At 45.2% G+C, this 20,694-nt stretch overlaps 1 protein-coding gene across 6 annotated transcripts in view; it reads left to right on the top strand.

Annotated features, from left to right (window-relative positions):
• Window positions 1-393: 393 nt before the first annotated feature.
• The window catches only part of AP2M1 (adaptor related protein complex 2 subunit mu 1), a 30,454-nt gene continuing 10,153 nt past the window's right edge, over window positions 394-20,694 (top strand). For 2 of the 6 annotated variants that reach the window (XM_080622372.1, XM_080622377.1), the window contains exons 1-4: window positions 394-514; window positions 13,015-13,127; window positions 18,680-18,945; window positions 20,386-20,468. In XM_080622372.1, coding sequence (XP_080478498.1) covers window positions 13,054-13,127; window positions 18,680-18,945; window positions 20,386-20,468 — 423 coding nt within the window. In that variant the 5' untranslated portion in view covers window positions 394-514; window positions 13,015-13,053. Of the gene's footprint in view, window positions 515-1,457; window positions 1,526-7,787; window positions 8,048-11,723; window positions 12,278-13,014; window positions 13,128-18,679; window positions 18,946-20,385; window positions 20,469-20,694 lie in introns of those variants that run through there. The other 4 variants (XM_080622374.1, XM_080622375.1, XM_080622376.1 and 1 more) reach the window with 4 other exon arrangements.

The following is a 20,694-nucleotide window of genomic DNA, read 5'->3' on the forward strand; positions in this document are numbered from 1 at the left end:
CAGGGACAAGTACGGCAACGCGTGGTGCAGCCGCTCCGGCGGCGGCGCAAACCGCGGGAGCCAGCAGCGCAGTGGGAGTGCACGGCGGCTTCAGTCCTCCACTGGAGGGGGAACAGTAGCCTCTGCCCGGGCGCCCCTCTGCGCCCTACGGGCGGTGCCCCTGCGGGCCGGCGCGGGGGGAGGCTCCACGCCCGGCACTTTTCCTCGCTCGCTGCTCACGGCGGCCATGCCAAGTCCTCTCGCCGCCCCGAACCACAGCTCCCAACATGCCCCGCACCGCAAGACTACAACTCCCGACAAGCTCCGCGCGGCACCGGCCTTTCCCGCCCCAGCCGAGCCGCGCCCCCGGCCGCCCAGCCCCGCCTCGCCGCAATAGCGCATGCGCGGAGGCGGCGAGGCGCGGGTGGGGCATGCGCGGCAGCGGCTCTGCAGTGATAGGGGGGGCTTGGAGGGAAGGGGGGGCCGTGGCCGCCATCTTGGGCGCTGGGCAGTGAGCGGCGGCGGGCAGTGGCAGGTGAGTTTCTCCGAGTTGTTCTCTCGGTCCGCGCGGGCTGTGCGCACTTCTTTTCTCCAAGTGGCCTCCCTCGGCGGGGCTCGCTCTGCGACTGCGCCTGGGCGGTGGCTGAGGTGCTGCTGCTGGCGACTTCCTCGGCACTCGCCGGGGATAGGGGTCCGCGGGCCTACCCTGCGGGGCGCGGCGCGGCTGTGACAGGCTCTGAGGGTGCTCCTGTAGAGCGAGGATCCCAGCTGGCTGCCCCCGGGGATGGGCACGGGAGCGGCCCTGGCGCCGCGCCGCGAGAGAAGCAGGGCTTCCCTGAGACGGCTTTTCCTGAGATCCCCGTGGTGGGGAGCCAGGCGACCCCAGCCCCGCCGAGGTTGGCTCACCTATTTGCATGTTGCTTGGAGTTGAAGGGCTTATTGTTTCTGTTAATCAGGTAGCTCTTTGGAATACTTGGGGTGGCAGCCCTGGGGTGCTGAACCGGGTGCGGGTGGGGACGGAGTCAGGCTCTGTGTGGCACAGAACGCCAAGGGAAGGCCTGCACTGATGTGCTAGGGCAGCCTGAGCAAAGGTCTTGTCATTGCATCGGGCAGGATCTTCACCGAAAATGATTTGCCTGTGCTACCGATATGAATGTGAATTAGCTAGGTCATGGCTTGCACCCTCTAGCTTCCTCCCTGGAAAACCTGCTGAGGCAGAATGTGGTGCTGCTGATGGTAAACCATGTTTGTTCTGAGGCTTAAAACGGGCTCTTGTCCAATGGCTCTCCTAGATGCATTTCCACTTCCATTCTTTTCTGGGCTAGGATTTTGCATTCAGTAAAGCTGCAGGAAACACAGCCTGCATTTATCATCCAGTGCAGTTGACTTCTTTCCCCACTGGGAAATGACTTGCTTGTGATCTAGCATTCTGCCCATAAGCTGTGTGATTCCATGATCTGTTTTCTGCTTGCTTTAGTATGACAAAGCTGCTATCAAGCTTTAGCCTCAGGCTGCCAAAATCTGAGTCTGGAACTTTCCCAGATAGGTGAGTCTGAATGGCTTCTAGGGCTTGGAAGCCTAGGTATTACCGGTTTATGACTGCGTACATGCTCATGTGGTGTCTTGTTGTGTAGCATTTGCTTGAGTACTGTCAGAGCTGTAGCTACAGTTTTTTGCTATTGTAGAAGCTGTACTTATCCCTGTGAGTTTTGCTTGGAGGGGCAATCTAATCTGAAGAGATGCTGGCAAACTGTCTGCTTACATATTTTCCCTGTCAGAAGAGAGGCATCACTCTTCTGTAGGAAGTGCCATGCTATTGACATCTAGTGGCAAAGATACCTGACCTTCTTTGGGCTGCGAACTGACTTTGTTCCAGGGATAGCATTTGAGGTATTTTTTTGAAGGGGATTTTGGCTAGCTGCTTCCTCCTCCTGAGACAGCCCAACTATGGCCTTTGAAGAGTTGAGTCCTGAGGCTGTGAAGGGTTATATCTTGAGTTCTTTGGAACACAGATGACTGGAACTCCAGTTTGATGGTATCTCTTTTCATGGAATGGGAACAATCACTAAACAAAATGGGCTTTGTAAAGAAACTTCCTGTGACCCTACTTAAAATTTTCTTGTCTCATTCTTGCATCAAAAAAAGATAAACCCAAGACTGTTGTTTGCAGCACGATGTCTTGCACTGATTTTCTAAGCTTATACTACTGAAGGCTATTAGAGTATTTAAAGGCTCTTCTTAGGGTCATCTGGAGGATGGACAGAAGTATAGTCTGGGGTGCCAGAATATAGTTGATCTGTATGGCAGAATTGGCTTCTCTCCTTTAGTAAATGACCTACAGAGTCAGAAGTTGTCAACAAGCCATATATATTATTTTGACCTCAGCAGGAGATTGGCAGCTTAGCTAGAAGCTTGCAGGTTGAGGTGTAGGATGTGAAATGCAGTTATCTGCTCTACAGTAGCAGGAGAAAGAGAAATGTTAGGGTACCTAGACCACTACTGGTCCACAGAATACAAGCTCTTACTCGATGCTCAATCGCTGTTAGAAGATGAATGGAATGCAAGTTAGTGTTCAGGTTTCTAGCCCAAGAGTTGAAAGGCAAGTTGAAGATGCTTCAGACAGACTTTAAAAGTGCTTTGGAACAACTGGTAGAAATGAAAGAAGGCATTGGGGCTGTTCAGAAAAGGTTGGACTCAAGGTGGGAAGGTGTATTAAGTGTTGTTCCTGTGATGTTTTACCAGAATAAGGGAGCTTTTCATGTTTTCCTGTGTCAGTACTTGTCTCTTGCTACTCTACAGACTGACTGTGTGCAGTATGGCACTCAGAAGTAGACCGTAGGAGGAGAGCCTGGTAAGAGCTGAACGTGCTTCTTTTCCTGCCCACTGGTTGTGGGGATTTATGGGATTGAGTTTAAAATAGGAACAGTTTCTTTGAAACTGATGGGTTTATCTCAGTAGTTCTTTAGCTCACGGTATGCCTCTTAATTAAATTATGCAGCCTGTCATCCCCAGGGCAAAGTGATTGCAGCTACTCTTGTTGAAAAGCTAGTGCAGCCCATGGCCTCGTGGAAGGTCTTGCAAAGGAAATGCAGCACTTTAAGCAAAGCTTAGATGCTTGGATTAGCCGGTGGGGTGATGACATCGTTGTAAGCTGTAAGCCTTCTGGTTTGATAATGGCTAGCCTGAAAGGACTGGTTTTCTGAATAACTCCGGTTTGCCAGAGCAGCCTGACTAATCCCCCTCCTGTTTCAGTTTTTGTCTCTTGTCCAACATCATACTGATTTCTGGAATGCAGAAACTGTTATAGTTGGTAGCTTACCCTCATCTCTGGGCGAGAGCTGCAGTACCACTCGCTTCTTCCTGGAGAGAGCTCTAGCAGCTAATGTACCTTGAACTGCTTAGTTAGCTAAGCTCATTAATGCACAGAAGTCTTACTGTTAAGTCAGAACTCAAACTTTCTTTTAATAGACTACTAAATGGGTTGGTTGCTTTACACTAGCTTATTAGCTGACTTGTGATTGCTGTTTCCTAGGTGTGCTGCGTAGAATGGAGAAATAAGCATTCCTTGTTTTAATCAAAGTGATGTCTGTACTGTGGAAAGCTCCTGGCCCCCACTCCTAATGGTAGTGACAAAGCCCAAGTAGCTGGGTCTTAGGCTCACTACTGATCATCTTGTGCTTATTTGTGTTCTGTACTTGATGGCACAGGGAATTTGATGATGCTAACAGCTTGTCTCACGGTGGGGCTGTAGCCAGAATGGCTTCACAGGTGAGCAGGAGTCCCCTCCGCTCTGCTGATCAAGCCTCAGCGGGTTGCTCTGTCAGTGACTGAGTTGAAGGCATCTTTATCTTTCCCTGAACTCTCTTGGTTATGATCTCAGCTAACCTGCTGCAGACTGGCTTCTGGGGCTTTGTCTAACATGTCATGGTTTGAGAGGGATACTCCCTAATGCACATCACCTGCACAGCATGAGCAAGGACATGATTTGAGTATGCTTGATTCTTTTAAGAGGATGCATGGTACCATGTCCATCATCGTAGGTCCAGCTAATCCTGCTGCTTTTAAGTGGTGTAACTACTGGAATGCATTCAAATCCACATCCCAGTATTTGCATTTTATCCATGTTCTTTTTTGTAGCTGGATATTTTAATGTTGTTACTTTGTCCCAGTTGCTATAAAGGTGTGTCTTAATGCTCTGACTTTCACTTGAGTGGGAAGGCATTTCAATCTAGCCTTGGCTCTTAGTGGGTTTATAAGAATGTCTAAGTATGTGATCTGTATGTGATGCTCTTCATGATTCTTTCTTTCTATTTATGGGTTTCAGTAGAAGTTATGGGAATACAAGTACTTGGCAGCAGAGTAGGAAGCCTTAGGTATTTGTAGGAGCAGCATTCAGATGTTAGAGCTTACCCCTACCCCAGTAGATAGCTACTTGAAGAATGCGGAATGTATTGGGAGAGAAGCCTGTTTCTAAATTAAGGTGATTAGTCACCACATGGTGTGAATTCAGCATACATGGGGGGTCTTCTCTGTACCTTAACTGGAATAAATTCGCCCATACTATAACCAGAAAACAGGGCTGTAGGTAGCAGTGTGGGGTGGGTTGCCATATGTTCAAGCTAGTGAAACAGAAGGAGCAGAGCTGGAAAGCTCTAGTGATGCAGTTGATGGACCATTAACTTAAGGGCTTCAGCTAGAGTCATCTTGGTTTTGAGACACTTAGTGATCAACAGTTGAAGAAGCAATGGGCTTTGCTCTTAAACTATGTCTTGCAATCAGCTATTAGCCTGAGGAAACTCAAAACCATTGTAGGGCAGGCTCCCTAGAAAAGGCTGACTGTGGAGAGGAGCAGAATGAGTCATTGAAAACTGATTGAGCAATGCTGCAAGCTTTCTGAGTCACATTGCTTATGCACAGAAAGCAGATGAACCCATCTCCTGTGGTGGATTTCATATTCTGGGGCCTTCTTTTCTTCTGATTTCAGCAGCCATGAGTCACTGAATGTCAGTCTCAAATTAATTTGAGCCTTGTTCCCTGCAGTTCTTAACCATTGCAAACACTAGGATCTTTCATTTTCCGAAAGAAAATTAGAGGAAATTTAAACATCAGAAAACAAAACTATGCATTGTTTGAAATGTGTGAAAGATCATACCAACTCTACCACTAAAAACCTCATTCTAGTTGTAATGCAACCTTGAAATACTTGAAATGAGTCTGTGAAACTTGTACAGAAACACAAATGAGAATCAAAACAAAGCAGGCTTGTTTTCACTGCAGTCACTTCAAGGAAAGCCATTGTCATCTTAAAGAGCCATTCTTCTTGCTAAGCTTTAAGCAACTTTCTTTTGCATGCTGCCCTTTGTATAGATTTCCTCTCATCTGTTCATATATCTCTGGGCTAGTCATTCCACCTCTTGAGTGTCCATCTATGTGGACATGCTCCCATTGGCTGATGGAAGTAACTCTGTAGTGGGGAGGAAGCGTGGTCACTTTCATCTTGTGGATCTTGTGTCTGGGAGACATGTAATGCAAAGCTAGAGCAAAAGATTGGGCTGTTGTCAGTGTTCCCTGAACTTCCATTTTGGGCAAACTTGGTGAAGGCTGGCTGAGAGAATACCACTCCCTGGCTGCTGTTGCGCTGGCTGTGCTTGCAAAGCTTGGAACTCTCAGGATGCTGGACTGCAGACATTGAGCAGAGCAAGGTGAATCTGCTTATAATTGAGTTCAATATTTTGTGCACTTGAGACTGCTTTGGCCCCCAATGTCATTAGTGGGAATGCAGCAAGAGATTTATACTGCATGTGTTCTTCAAGTGCTGCAGAGACCTGATGGGTCACTGATGGAGTTGGTTTAGTCATCTAAAACCATTTCCTTGTCTCTGCTGTCCTTAGCCCATCTGGTTTTGCTTGGTACCTGGAAACACTTTTATCAGTTATCTGATGCAAATTAAGTTAGGTAAATTGCACTTAAATATGAATTCAGGTTTAATCTGCAGAGTTGTAGAACTCTGCAGTTTTCCCAGGCTTGAGGAGAATCATAACTGGTGTGGAGGCAAGCTCCTACTACACGTGAAATAATGCTAGTGCATCTCTCTCGGGTATATTTAAGCTGGTAGGATGCCATTCTAAAACTAACTGGCAAAATGGTCCTGATCCTGTGGCTAAATCTGAACTAAGTGAAACTAGCACCTCAGGTGTTAGCCAGGGATTTGCACAGCATGAAGACAGTCCCTTTCTGACTTGGAGTAAGTTGCTCAATACAGGGTTGCATCACTGCTATATAACCCAGGTACTATGCATCAGCTGGCTGCTGGCAAGTCTCTCTCTGTGCTCCTGTTTTGTAGAGAATGATATGCATTAAGAGCAGTCCTGGTCAGTAGGCATGATGTGAGGTGTATGTGTAGATAAGAGAGTATTCACAGTAGTAAGGGCAAAATAGGTCAAAATCAACACTGAGGGGCAGCGATGGGACTATAACATGGGACACCAAATTCAAGGTATGTAAATGAACAGTGGTGCATATAGCAGGTGGATGGATTAGGGAGCAAATTCTTGCTTTACCTGTAATGTGTTTAATCACATTGAAGACAGAATTCAGTGTGATCTGAGAGTTATGATAGATGATGAAATGGTCAGCTTCTTGCTGGGTGGTAGTTTAAAAATGTAAATCAAATACTGAGAACCACTAGGAAAGGATCAGAGCAGGTTATGTATGATTGTCGTATTGTCTATATCGTGGCTTGCTGACATCTTGAATAACTTGTGCAGCTGTATGCTCACTTTTAGAAGGAAAATATTTAGAGGAAGGCACTGAGAAAGACCAAAGCATGAAGCAATTTCCCTGTGAAGAACAGCTAAGTTGGGAACATCCCATTCTGGGAAAGAGGTAGTGAAGGCATTGGAGAAGATCTACAAAATCCTCAGTGGCCTGGAGATATAGGGTGGGTGCTCATTCGTAATTGCTTCTTTCTGCATTGAACTGGAAGATGTTAAAGCTGGAGGAAGAAAGAAAAATCGAGCTTAAAACAAAAAAGATGTTTTATACAGTGGTTATAAAACTTTAGACTGTGGATTTTGGTTTTCTTTTTTCCATAGGATGCTGCTGATGCATAGATTTGAGAAGAAACTGAGCAAATACTTGTAGGAGATCCACTGAGAGTTCTAAAATAAACAAGCCAGTACAGGGGGGATCTCCTGGAGAGTGATTTGTTGTTTGGGGTTTTTTGACCTGTTCTTACTGTTAATCTGACTGTCCTTTCATTGCTGATGTTGAAGACAAGACACTGAGCAAACAGATCAGTATAAGCCCATGTGGCTCTTAAATGTGCAAATTAAGCTGGTTAGGTTAGGGGCTAACTCTGTGTGGAAAGTTTGAAGCCTGAATTTAGCTCCCAGTGTGTTTGTGTAAGGAAGCAGCCTAGCATTTTATTTACATTGACAAGTAATTTTTTAAAGAGTAAAAGCGCTTGAATCATGTTGTGTCCGCTCTCCATCTAATACGTTTTTATTAATGTACAAGATAAGCAAGCAGTTGACTCTGCTGCCTAGTACTGTGATGCAATTAAAAATGCTGATGTTTTCACCTGTAACTTAAGTGAAGCTGTTAGAGTATGTTCTAACCTAACCAATGAGAAAGTGTAGCCTCATTATCTCAATCAACCTTTAAAGTTTGTACATCTTCCCCAGAGAAGGTTTTCAATGTTTAACACTAAGCTTGATCAGCAGTCTTCTACATGTTTTGTAGTATGTAGTAAATATTCAAATCAGTGCTTTTTCAACAAGCAATTAGTTTGTCATGCCAGCAAGAGGCTTTGTCTTGTATATGCTGTGTGTCTGATCCTGTTGCTCATCAAAGCAGACATTTCCTTTATGCTAAAAATAGTGAAACAAATAACTTAAGCAGTATTAAAACCCAAGAGGGATAATTTTCTTTTCTTTCTTTTTTTTTTTTTTTTTTTTTTTTTTAAGACTAGGATATGCTTTCTAGGAATCTTCTGGAACAGGTTTGTTGAATTTATGATCCAGCTTTGACCAGTTACATAAGCTTCCATGGAACTATTCAATACAATGTGAGTCTTAATTTGGTTACAGTAGTCCCTATCTGAATGTGGAAACCATCAGTGTAGCAGTCTGAAAAGACATCTCTTATGTGGAATGAAAAAATACTAATTAGGGAAATATTTCCTAGAGCAGGCAACAAGTTGCTTTTGTCATCATAAGGGTTCTAATTCTTTTTATCGTTTGGCATGTGTGAATGACCTGACAAATGTTTGCTGAATGACAGCTTCTGCATCTGCCAGACTTGTTGGGCAACTACATTTGAACGTGTTTTGGGTTTTAGCCCTCCATGTTAACCTTTCAGTTGTCTCCTGCATGCCTGTTAGCGCTGTGTATATTTCATGTCCATAGTCGTGAGTGTGTGGTACAGCCACTTCCTTACATTTGAGAACCTGGCTTGTTCTATTGATGAACTGGGTTGTCTCCATCTTCTGGCATGGGGATGATGGCCTTACTGCCAGCTACATTGTGTAGCCTCAGTCCCTCTACGTGGAGCAGTGAGCAGCTACAGGAAGCTTTTCCCACTCTGTGACTACATGGGAATCTCAGACTGTGATGCCTTTGTCTTAATAGGTTTGGCTACAGAGTCTTATCCTGGAAGGAAATTAAATGCTTGTATCCTGAAGTTATAAAGTGTCACTAATGGGAGTGGAGGAAAAACACATTTGAAAGCCTCTTCTGTACTAGATAGAGTTCAGACATCAAAAAATGTTAATGACAGTGCCACATGAATCCACTGAGAGTGGCAGGAGGCAGCCTGTTAATAGCCAGAGACATTTGATCAACAGAGTGTGGGAGGAAAAGCCAGGAAGCTCACTGTTGAGCTCTGGGAAAACTGCCTGTTTGTCTGTTTCTCGCTATTCAGACTTAACAACTGACTTTTTGATCCCCCCCCCCCCCCCCTTAATGAGCAGAAGAAGCCATCTGGTAGCTGAGGACCTGTATCAGAGAAGTCTGTGTAATGTTAGTCTGAGGACTCCCTAGGTGTAGCTAAAATTGTTGGTGTAAAGACTTACGAAATTTAAAGTTCCTTTGTTGTTCTGCAATTCAAAGTAGAGGCTGCACTGTAAATCTTGTTTTAGCGCCGAACTCATGTCTGCAGTAGTTCCTTCAAATGGGCAGCTAATTTAATTTCTTGACCATAACTTCTAGAGAGTATATTACTCTTAATGCACCAGGCTTCCACCCTGGAAGTTCTTTTGTCCCTTGATGTGTATTGCTTTTGCTTTTTTTTTTTTCCCCCCTCCGTTTTTTCCTCCCTGACCTTTGAGGTGGTGCGGGGCTGGGCCACTTCGACTTCGTTTTGCAGTGTTCCTGAGCAAACACATATCAGGTCACTGTCAGCATCTGTTTGTAGGCTGGCCTCTCCCTATCCTTTCCATCCACCCCGGACAAGTGGGTGTAGGCTAACCCACCCTAACAGCAGTGAAGAGATGGTTGGTTATCTAATGCTTTGCAGTGCCAAAGCTGAGAAATACCAATGTGATCACTCCAAGACCTAGTCAGGAGGCTTGCCCTGTCACATCTGTAGTGCTGTTCTCTGGACTAAGCCAACCAAGTGGTTGCTAGAGCGGATATTACAACTTGGACCTACATGAATAGGCTTGCATATGACTACAGGAATAGGATCTGGTGAAGTAGAATCATAGAATAGTTAGGGTTGGAAAGGACCTTAAGATCATCTAGTTCCAACCCCCCTGCCATGGGCAGGGACACCACACACTAAACCATGCCACCCAAGGCCTCATCCAACCTGGCCTTGAACACCACCAAGGATGAAGCATTCACAACCTCCCTGGGCAACCCATTCCAGTGCCTCACCACCCTTACAGTAAAGAATTTCTTCCTTATATCCGATCTAAACTTCCCCTGTTTAAGTTTTAACCCGTTACCCCTTGTCCTGTCACTACAGTCCCTGATGAATAGTCCATCCCCAGCATCCTTGTAGGCCCCCTTCAGATACTGGAAGGCTGCTATGAGGTCTCCACGCAGCCTTCTCTTCCCCAGGCTGATCAGCCCCAACTTTCTCAGCCTGTCTCCATATGGGAGGTGCTCCAGTCCCCTGATCATCCTCGTGGCCCTCCTCTGGACTTGTTCCAACAGTTCCATGTCCTTTTTATGTTGAGGACACCAGAACTGCACACAATACTCCAAGTGAGGTCTCAAAAGAGCAGAGTAGAGGGGCAGGATCACCTCCTTCGACCTGCTGGTCAAACTCCTCTTGATGCAGCCCAGGATACGGTTGGCTTTCTGGGCTGTGAGCACACACTGAAGCCGGCTCATGTTCATTTTCTCATTGACCAACACCCCCAAGTCCTTCTCTGCAGGGCTGCTCTGAATCTCTTCTTTGCCCAGCCTGTAGCTGTGCCTGGGATTGTTCCGACCCAGGTGTAGGACCTTGCACTTGGCATGGTTAAACTTCATAAGGTTGGCATCAGCCCACCTCACAAGCGTGTCAAGGTCCCTCTGGATGGCATCCCTTCCCTCTGGCGTATCAACCGAACCACACAGCTTGGTGGCATCAGCAAACTTGCTGAGGGCGCACTCAATCCCACTGTCCATGTCACCGACAAAGATGTTGAACAAGACCGGTCCCAACACTGATCCCTGAGGGACACCACTCGTTACCGGTCTCCAGCCGGACACTGAGCCATTGACCACAACTCTTTGCGTTGTGGCCATCCAGCCAGTTCTTTATCCACCGAGTGGTCTACCCTTCAAATTGATGTCTCTCCAATTTACAGACAAGGATGTCATGTGGGACAGTGTCGAAGGCTTTGCACAAGTCCAGATAGATGACATGAACTGATCTGCCCCTCTCCATCAGTTCCGTAGCCCAATCATAGAAGGCCACCAAGTTGGTCAGGCAGGATTTCCCCTTAGTGAAGCCATGCTGGCTGTCACCAACCACCTCCTTGTTTTTTCATGTGCCTTAGCATGCCTTCCAGGAGAATCTGCTCCAAGATTTTGTCAGGCACAGAGGTGAGACTGACTGGTTTGTAATTCCCAGAGTCATCCATTTTCCCCTTCTTGAAAATGGGGGTTATATTTCCCTTTTTCCAGTCATCGAGAACTTCACCTGACTGCCATGATTTTTCAAATATGATGGCCAGTGGCTTAGCAACTTCGTTTGCCAGCTCCTTCAGGACCCGCAGATGGATTTCGTCAGGTTCCATGGACTTGTGTACGTTTAGGTTTTTAAGATGGTCTCGAGCCAGATCCTCTCCTACAGTGGGCCTAGGGTCTTCATTCTCACAGTCCCTGCGTCCGCCTTCCAAGACTTGGGTGGTGCGGTCAGAGCCTTTGCCAGTGAAGACCGAGGCAAAGAAGTCATTAAGAACCTCAGCCTTCTCCAAATCCCGGGTAGCCAGTTCTCCCGATATCTTCCGGAGGGGGCCTATGTTGTCCCTAGTCTGTCTTTTATTTGCTATGTACCTGTAGAATCCCTTCCTTTTATCCTTAACATCCCTAGCCAAGTTTAATTCTAATTGGGCCTTAGCTTTCTTGTAGCTGTGTATTAAAATAATCTTCTGCATCAATAATGTCTACCAGCTTTATAGCTGTCTTCAAAACAATCTTCTTTTGAAGAAAAAGAAGATTAGCAGTCTAAGAAGGTAACCTCTGAGGCATTAGCCACCATTTGAACTGGGTCATGGTTGAGATCTTCCTCTGCAATGGCTCCTTGTGGCCAAACTGCTCTCAGTTTGGACTTTGAAGTGTTTCTCAGTTCTGGTGCTAGGGATCAGCAAAGGCTGCAGTGTTGCTCTCTAAAAACTACGTAAAAGCAATAATGAACTAAGGCATACTTGCTGCAAAGGACACCCTGCCCTGCCCTACAGTGTTATGTTTAGTGATACTGCAAACAGTTGTGTGAACTCTCTGCAAGAAGATTTACTATGAATTGTATCTGATCTGTGTCTCAGTCACTGGGGAGATAGATGCTCTGTAATAGAAATAAAGGGTCTCTGATTTGCTTGTTGTTCCAGGCTTGATTTTTTTTTTTTTCTTGGATTCAGGAGAATAGACCAGGTACTAATACTTGAGGCTTGATCCATCCATGCTGATGAGTGGAATGAGATGTAAGCCTACATATATTTTGATGCTAATTTTAAGCTTCAGTCCTGGCTACAAATTGCTGTCACATTCACAGCCTCATGTGTTACAGGATGTACAGTAGCAGTAAGTCCTTGCCTAGACCTCAGCTCTTGGGTTGCTTCAAACATGCCCAGGAAGTCACTCAGGTGGGTCTTTGTCAGGATTCCTGTAGTGGCTCCTTAGGTCTTGAACAAGGCAGTTGGTTCCCAGTGGGTTCCTTCATTGAGTCCTTTGGTGTGCCTCTGAGAAGCAATTCTGCAGCAAACATGAGGGAATGCTGATCAGAGAGACTGGTTTGCAGTTAGAGCTTAGGTCTGTTGTCATATTTACAGTCTGTACGGGGACTGGGAACACACACTTTTCCATATCAAATCCCAGCAGATCAAAAAGTATAATCCGTACCTGCAGCAATAAGGCTACTTTTCTCCTCTGAAAAGTAAAACACTGTTTCTAATAGTCCTTTATAAGGAGCCCTGTGCTCTTCTCTCCTGGATGTAAGCCCGAGGCAGGCAGGCATTTCCAGCGTCTGAGCTGCTCCTGAGTCTCTGACTGCCCTACTGGGCCTTACCTATAGGCTAGCCTGGCCAGACATAACAAGATAAATAAGGTGAAGTAGCCTACATCATCAGACTTTCAGGAATATCTCTGAGCATGTCCTCCACTTGTCCCTCCATGCACTCTGCTGGAGTTCATTACTCCTGTGGCATCAGGGTGTGTGCTATGAGGTCAGTACCCCAGGTACTGTAAGAATCACCTTCTGGTTGAGCATGCGTGTGCCAAAAGGTGTCTGTGCCCTGGCTAGTAGTCAGTAGGTGTCAAAGTCTGTGCCTGCTGCACTGCTTGATTGCCAGCAGCTTCTGATACATGCTCTCTCTTGCTTCAGGTCTTAAGCAACATGGGAAGAGAAGACTAAAGTTCCATCATGATCGGCGGCTTATTCATCTATAATCACAAAGGAGAGGTTTTAATCTCTCGAGTCTACCGGGATGACATTGGGTAAGTGCTTCTGTTGCATCCCTGGTCTTTGCATTTCTGTCTCATTTTGGTGGGGACAGCAACCCAGAGCTGCTTTATTATGCATTAGCTGTGCATGCATGTAAGATTGCAACTCAATTTGCTGCTCTAGGCTTAGTGCAGAGGCAAAAACCAGTTTAAGCTCTGGTTACCTACAGGTGGTAGTAAAGGATGACCTGCAGGCAAACCTGGGGCTTTCTTTTAGATGGTAGGGATCTGGCTGTTACTCCAAATGCTTCAGCAACATGGACTGCCACTGTGGGAGTCTACCAGCCCCACTGTAGTTGTTAGAGCTTTATGGGAGCAGTAATGTGGGATCTGTCTGCCACGCACTGTGACCAGGGCTCTGAACTAGTTTCAGACACGGATGTCTAGCATCGAGTACAGGCATGCAGAAGACTGCCTATGGCCTGGGGAAGTTGTCTGCAAGCAGTCTTATCATAACCATGGCTGTACACTTAAAGCTGGCATTCTGTCCCCGAACTTTGTATGTTAGCCTTGTATGTGAAAAGCTTACATTCACGGGTAGTTAAAATTGTGAGAAGCACTGAAAGCCTTTAGTAGGTTGTAGAGGTGTCATTGCACTTCCCAGAAGTGTTACAATGCTTACTTACAGTGGATCTGTGCAGTCCTTCGGCTGTTAGTTCCCAGAAGGCACCTGACTGAAAATTTGGTGTCTTAAGGGAGTGGATAGTGCTATAAGGAACCCAGTATTAAGTGGTGCTGCTTCTTGGACTAAAGCCCTGAAGTGGACTTCTTGCAGAATGCTGTTCTTCCTAGTGGGTTTTCAGTAGTGTTAGACGTTAGGTGGAAGTTAGTAATTAGTTAATGGAGTTAAAGCGTAGGTAATGGAAGCAAGGCTGTGGTAGGTGCTAATTCAAAGGCCTGTGAGAGAAATCCTTCTTGCCAGTTTAGTTAAAAATAGTTTGTATCAAGTCTCCAGAATGAATAGTAGCATGATGTGCTGTGAAATAGCTTGGTGCCATGAATGACAACAAACTGTCAAGCTGGTCTGCCTTCAGACTGCTCTAGTCTGAAGAGTGTGTCCCTTCTTGTTATTGTCTACTGAAGATTAGAAGTTGAGGTAGAACTAGTAGCTATTCAGGGCTTGCACTGGTCATTGATGGAGTAGCAGTCAACACAATACTTGTAATAAGGCTCCACCTAATAAGCTTTAAATGTCTCTGCTTGTTCTAAGTCGACTAAGGCAAAGTAGCTGCTCTAAGGTTGCCTAAGTTATTCCAGGACTTCCACACAGATCTGACCCAAGTAACCATTGTATTTCTGAGCAGAAAACTACTGGCTACAAAGTTTTGCCTGTCTGATGTACTAATTCATTTCAGTCTTGATTATTTGTTAGCTGAAGATCTTCAAAGCAATTTGTATGCTAGATCTGACTTTGTAAAGTTCCTCTAGTGAATAGTTAGCACAGTGATCAAGCCAAGCCAGTCTGGATTATAGATAATTTTTGAATTTTTAGAATATGTTGGGGGAGGACAGGGATGGTATTAGGGATACTGTTACTGCCATTACTGGCAAAAATTTGGGGTACTTTTTGTTTGCTTAGTTGGGTGATTTTTTTGGTTGGGGGTTTGTTTGCTTTGGATTTTTTTTTGGGGGGTGTGTTGTTTTGGTAGTGGCTTGCAAATTTAAAGCACTTAAAGATAGGATTGGGCTCAAACTGATATTTATTCAAGAAGGCCTTTTAATTTAAAGGGCATTCTGGCTGTGGAGATGTAAACTGGTGAGTGAGGTAGCTATTTTTAATGTAGTTATTTTTAATGCACTGATTTTTCTGTTGCTTTTTATCTTGGCTCACTGTTCTTGCAAAGTGAGTGACTTGTGGTCCGTACCTGATAAAGTACTTCCTGCTGGCTGGACAAATGAAACTAGAAAAAAGGATTTCCTGCCTGTTCCTATCTTTTTCATTTGGCAAAAGGTGCCAGAAAGAGTCAAGTGTTTTCTCTAGGACTTCAGAAGTCAGTGTTCCCTTGAGTGAAATCCTCCATTCAGTTCCTGTGAAAATATCAGTCTTGTGACTTAATAGCCAGCACCAGCTCCACTTAACTAAGCTTCTTCCCCAGTGTTGGATTGCTTTTGAAACAGGCCTTCACACCTTGTTTGGAATCTTTTTAGACATGTAACCTTGTAAAACAAATTATCTTAAAATGGCTATGTCTCATCTTGTGGTGTAATCTACACCACAAGTAAGTGAGGATCTTGTCATTTCCTACTGTGAACATTAGCATCAATACCAGGTCTACTTAATAAAAGCTTTTAGTATCCTAACCTTCAGAAGGAGGTAGGGAAAGGAACAGCTATGATACTGTAGCTTGTAGTCTGTAGGAGTTCTGTTTCCAGCCGAGCAACCAGGTAATAGACTTAGGAATCAAGAACGGTATAGTATTCTACATGTGATAGATCTGAAGTGCTGAGGCCTGAGCCCATCCATCTTACTGTGTGGCAGGTTGAATTGGAAATGAGCATAGCTGCCTATCTTTGAGTAATTGACCCTTAAGACTCCTTCCTTGGCCTTGGCATTTTTTTTGGCATCCTGAAACCATAACTGATGTGCTGGGAAAGATTAAAGGTTAACTGTGGTTATGAGAACCCCTCCCCTTGCATAGTGTAAGGATCTAAATAAACACATAATACCTCAAATGTTAATGAGCGAAGTGATAATCAGTGCAGAAGCCCTTCCGTTGACATTGTTAAACGCAGGACTACCACAAAACTTGACCTTTCTTTGCTTGCAACTTAGAATGGCTTCAGTGCATGTAGTGCATCTGTCCATACAGCAGCTAGCTGCATGTAAAGCAGCCTCTTTAAAAAAAAAAAAAAAAAAAAAAAAAAAGCAAATCACTATGCATTTAATTCAGGATACTGTGGAGGGCTCTACTGAGATTGACAAGTGGCTTGTTCTTCAGTGACATGATCATTTGGAGAACCTACTTGCATTTAAGAATGTAGCTATCTAACAAAAATAAGCTATTTGAAACTGAGCAGCTTACACGACAAACTGCATGCATTTTAAGTGTAATAGGCATTGGTTTCTGAGCTTCTACTACATCACTTTGGCTTTGTGGCTCTTGATCCTTAAGGAAAAAGTGCAAGGTGGATAGAGCAGTGTCTGAATTTGCAGGATGTGCCCTATCTCTCCAGATGTGCTCCAGCTGTATCAAGCTTGCTGTATTTCCTGTTGGCTGGACCAAGCTAGAAAGCATCAACCCAAACAGCTTCAAATGAGAAGTATGGTCATAGAAATGCCCACTCAGACTTGCAGTCTTGTTCTGAGGCAGACTGGGAAGAAGATACCTGATGCTCCATGGTCCCCAGGTGATGCCTCAGACTGAGGCCTTGGGTTTTTTCCCCTCCAAGGCCTGCTACATGTGTTAGCAGAGCAGACTGGGTATCACTGATGTGATAAGGATGCAGCTCATCTGGATTAAACTCCCACACAGCCCTAAAATTCAGCCAAACACAAGTCTGTCCATGCTGGCAACCTGACCATGGCATGTCAGCGTTGCGCCTTGCGAGGGCTTCATTGCTGCCACAGCTTATTACTGTCCATCCAATACCACCTTGGCCTTTTGTGCCCAGGAGCAGGGGGAGGGGGTGCTGTTTGGTCTCCTCTTATCTCTTTAGATTCATTGTGCCTTGTGTGTGTGTTTCTAACCCTTTCTCTTGTTGCTGTCACTCCTCCTTTCTCCGCTGGCGCCATTTCTGTCCATCCCATCTCATTGGCTGCTGTAGCAATAGGTAAGAGACGCGTGGTTAGGCCATGACTGGCACTTCATAGTGGGCAACTGGTGTGCTAGAAAAGCTTCATCAACCTGAGGCTTCTCCTCTAGTATGCACCAGTCTGATTGCTGGTTCTGATACTAGTTCTAGTGGGTTAGAACTTGAGGCTGGGAGGGCTAATGCTCCAGAACAAGCTGAACTTTCCTTGCAAAGCTTTCTGGAGGGGAGGAATGGGGCTTTTAGATACTGTTATTTTATAATAGATTAAAATACTGTCCTTTCTACCTTCATTTTTCCATAACAAATATTAATGTAACTCAAACTTGCAAACCTTCTGGAGCAGTAAAACTTGACGTATTTGAAGGCCAGAATTTTCCATATGGGGGAGGATGTTTACTGGTGAAGCTTCTACATACATATCCAGACCTTCAACAAGCAAACACCTGCTTTGATAGCATATGTTCCTTGAATATTCTTTGTTTTCAAACTTGGAACCTTCTGCTGGATTGTTAACAACTCTCAGTGCTTACAAGCATTTGTATGCCTGTATCCTTGCTTGCAAGGGTGATATTACTGTCTGCTCTCAAATATGGCTCTGCATAGTAAGTACTGTGGCCTTGATGCTGCAGTCAGGAGCCTGCCTGTTCTACTCAGTGTGTGAGAGTACGGGCAATAAAGCATAACTGGATGAGTCTTGACCCAGTGTGTAGACTATAGCTTTTAAGTCTTGGTCTTGTCATGTAAAGCACTTAGGCTTCCTTCCTGTGTTCTTAGGATTGGCAGACTTTAATCTTGGGAGTTTATCCTGGCCTGGATAAGGGTCCTTATCCTGCAGGATAAGGAAACTCTCATGTGAAAGAGCTGGCATCCAGAATACCCTTTGGACATACGGATTTACCCAGGAGGGATTTGTTCCCTGTCACTAATGTATAGACAGTGTGGATTGAAGATGGCAGCAGCTGGGAACCTTGCACAGCACCTTTTCAGCACTGTGCAGAATCTGCTTACTGTAAATGGTACTGCACCATCCAGTGCATGTAATGCAGTGCTACTAGAACATTGCACTCTGGGGACCCTAAGTCTGCGTGCAGGAGACCTTTTCTGAAGCCTGGTAGTCTTGAGAGGATGTGTAACTGGAAAGTCAAAGTGTTCCTCATCCTGCTTGCTGCTTTGAGCCCACCCTCCATGGTGTGTGGGGGATATGGAGCTGAAATGCATCTGAGAGCTAAGGCTTCCTTTTGTGGTGTACCTGGGCACTGACAGTGTGTCGAGTTTTGTTGTTTTTTCCTCAGAGGTACACCTGGGAGGAACTGCCATTGATATTGGGAGACTATAGCTTGCCTTGGGGAAAGAGTAAGAAGGCCTGAGCATGAAGAATAGACAGTAACTAGGTGTTTGGTCAAAACAGGGCTGCTCTTGGAGCCATAAGCTGCTACTCTGCTCCCAGCTATGGCAATCAATCAGGAGTTCTAGCAAAATTAATTGAAGGGATAGTTCCTTTGTTGTCTGACTCCAGATGGAGGTTAGCTTCTCCTTCTGACTACAGTTACACTGTGGTCCAAATCTCCTTGGAGACAAGTAGCACTCTGTGTCTCCTTTAGTTCATGCAGAATTTAATGTCAAAGTCTGCTCAGAGCCTTCAGTTGTACCTCTTGGAGGTATCCCCAGGCACCCTTCCTAAGCGAGCTGGGTGTATGTAGTTCAGTGTCTGACTGTAAGTGCATAAGCAAAACTATGCAGCAGCTTGTTTTCGTATACCCAGTGCTAACTCCTCTTTGGTGCTGATCTTGTAGGCGGAATGCTGTCGACGCCTTCCGCGTCAATGTCATCCACGCACGGCAGCAGGTGCGCTCGCCTGTCACCAACATCGCCCGTACCAGTTTCTTCCATGTCAAGCGTTCCAACATCTGGCTGGCTGCTGTCACCAAGCAGAATGTCAATGCTGCCATGGTATTCGAGTTTCTCTACAAGATGTGCGACGTGATGACTGCCTACTTTGGGAAGATCAGTGAGGAGAACATAAAGAACAACTTTGTGCTGATCTATGAGCTACTGGATGGTGAGATATGTCCTTTATCTGCTATGTGATATTGCACTTGGTCATTCTAAAAGCCTTAACTTAGTTTGATGTAGTGATAATCCTTGAACTATTTTGAATGTGTGGCAAGTTCAGAATTACTTGCTCTGCTTTCTAATGCCACCTGTGCTGTACACGTGGGTAACATCCCAAGCCTATAGACCTGTGTTGGTTGTCGCTCGCTTTGCTGAAGGGTTGGGAGCTGTGCGCTTGTATAAATGAGGCAGCTGGTACTGGACCCCAGCTTCTGAGTGCATCCTGTGTAGATGTAGGGCTGTTGTTATACCGAAGTATATAAAAAGGGTTATCATTAGCACCTCTAAGGCCAGGCATCCCAGCTAGTGCCCAGGTGGCTCTAGCACTCTATGGTAGGAGTCACCCAGGCTGCAATTGGTTGCCACTCTTAGGTTGCCTCCTGAGGGCAGTTCTGAGATAGAAGGAAATCAATAAAACCCAACTTGATTTGTCCAAGCCCTACCTCTCCCAGTGATACAGGTCCAAATTTTGCCAAAGAAGAGTAAGTGTCCCTTCAGTTGTGTGTGGTATCAGCCTGCCTGTGGAGATTGCCCTTGAGCTGTCCCTGTTCTTCGTAACACGAGCATTTTGTTTTAGCTATGCTTCAATTTGTTTTCCAGACAAGGTATCATGTGCATGTGTCCTGGGATTCTTATCCAAGGGTCACAGTGACTGATGTTTAATCTGTTCCCTCTGGGCATATCAAGAGGCTGATGTTTCTCTGCTTTGGACAGTTACTGCTGTCTCTAGTAGGTGCAGTGAGATCAAATCCTGCCACTGTGGTGTTACACAGTATTCATGTGTAACATGAAGGGCTCTTTTCTCCCGTGTGGGTTGTCTCTCTTGTGGGTTGTTCCCTTTCTCTTTGAGGGGACTGGGTGCTAAGTGTGCCATCTGTAAGAAACATCTGTTCTTCCCCACAGTGATCATCTTGCAGTGCCACTACTCTGCTATTATTTTCTTTTTTTTTTTTAAGGTTTGCTTTTTATTACATCTTCATAAGAAAATACAAACCCAATGAACATGCAGTGAAGATAGATTGTTCTGCTGTTGGATAAACCCTCGCTATTGTCCCTTGGATTTTTTTGGAAAAACTACTTGGTGTGCTCTGTGCACATAGCTAGACTAGTTGCTACTTAGTGCTGAAGAGCATTTATATTCAAAACCCAGCAAATTCATCAGTTGGACAGCTTTTTGTTGCCCCTCCTCTTCAAAATACTCCACTGGGCAGTCAATCTAGCAAGGCTGTTCCTTTCCTTCTGGTAAGGAGCGCTCCATCAGTTTATCCAGAGATTTAGTGTGTAAGCAATGTATGTGCACTATTGGCTCTGTCCTTAGGAATGGATAGCATGGCTGGCACTTTTATACCTTGCAGCTATGGACTAACTTTCTTTTACTTTTCTTTAGAAATCCTGGACTTTGGCTATCCTCAGAACTCTGAAACAGGGGCTCTGAAGACCTTCATCACTCAACAAGGCATCAAGAGTCAGGTAACCTTAGGAATTTGGGGTACAGCCCTTTTCTGCTGGTAAATTATCTGTAAGCTTGTTCAAGAAAGTACAGTCTTAATTACCAGCTAATCATTTGACCTATGCTGAATGGAGGTACCTGAGTAGATTAAGAATACCCCAACAGGGATGTAGCTGAGTAGCATCTTGTTCTAGGTATCTCTATGCTTGTGTGACCTCGTGTTCCTTGGCATATGGCACAATGTGA

The sequence above is a fragment of the Psittacula echo genome (assembly GCF_963264785.1).
Source record: "Psittacula echo genome assembly, chromosome: 7".
NCBI lineage: Eukaryota > Metazoa > Chordata > Aves > Psittaciformes > Psittacidae > Psittacula > Psittacula echo.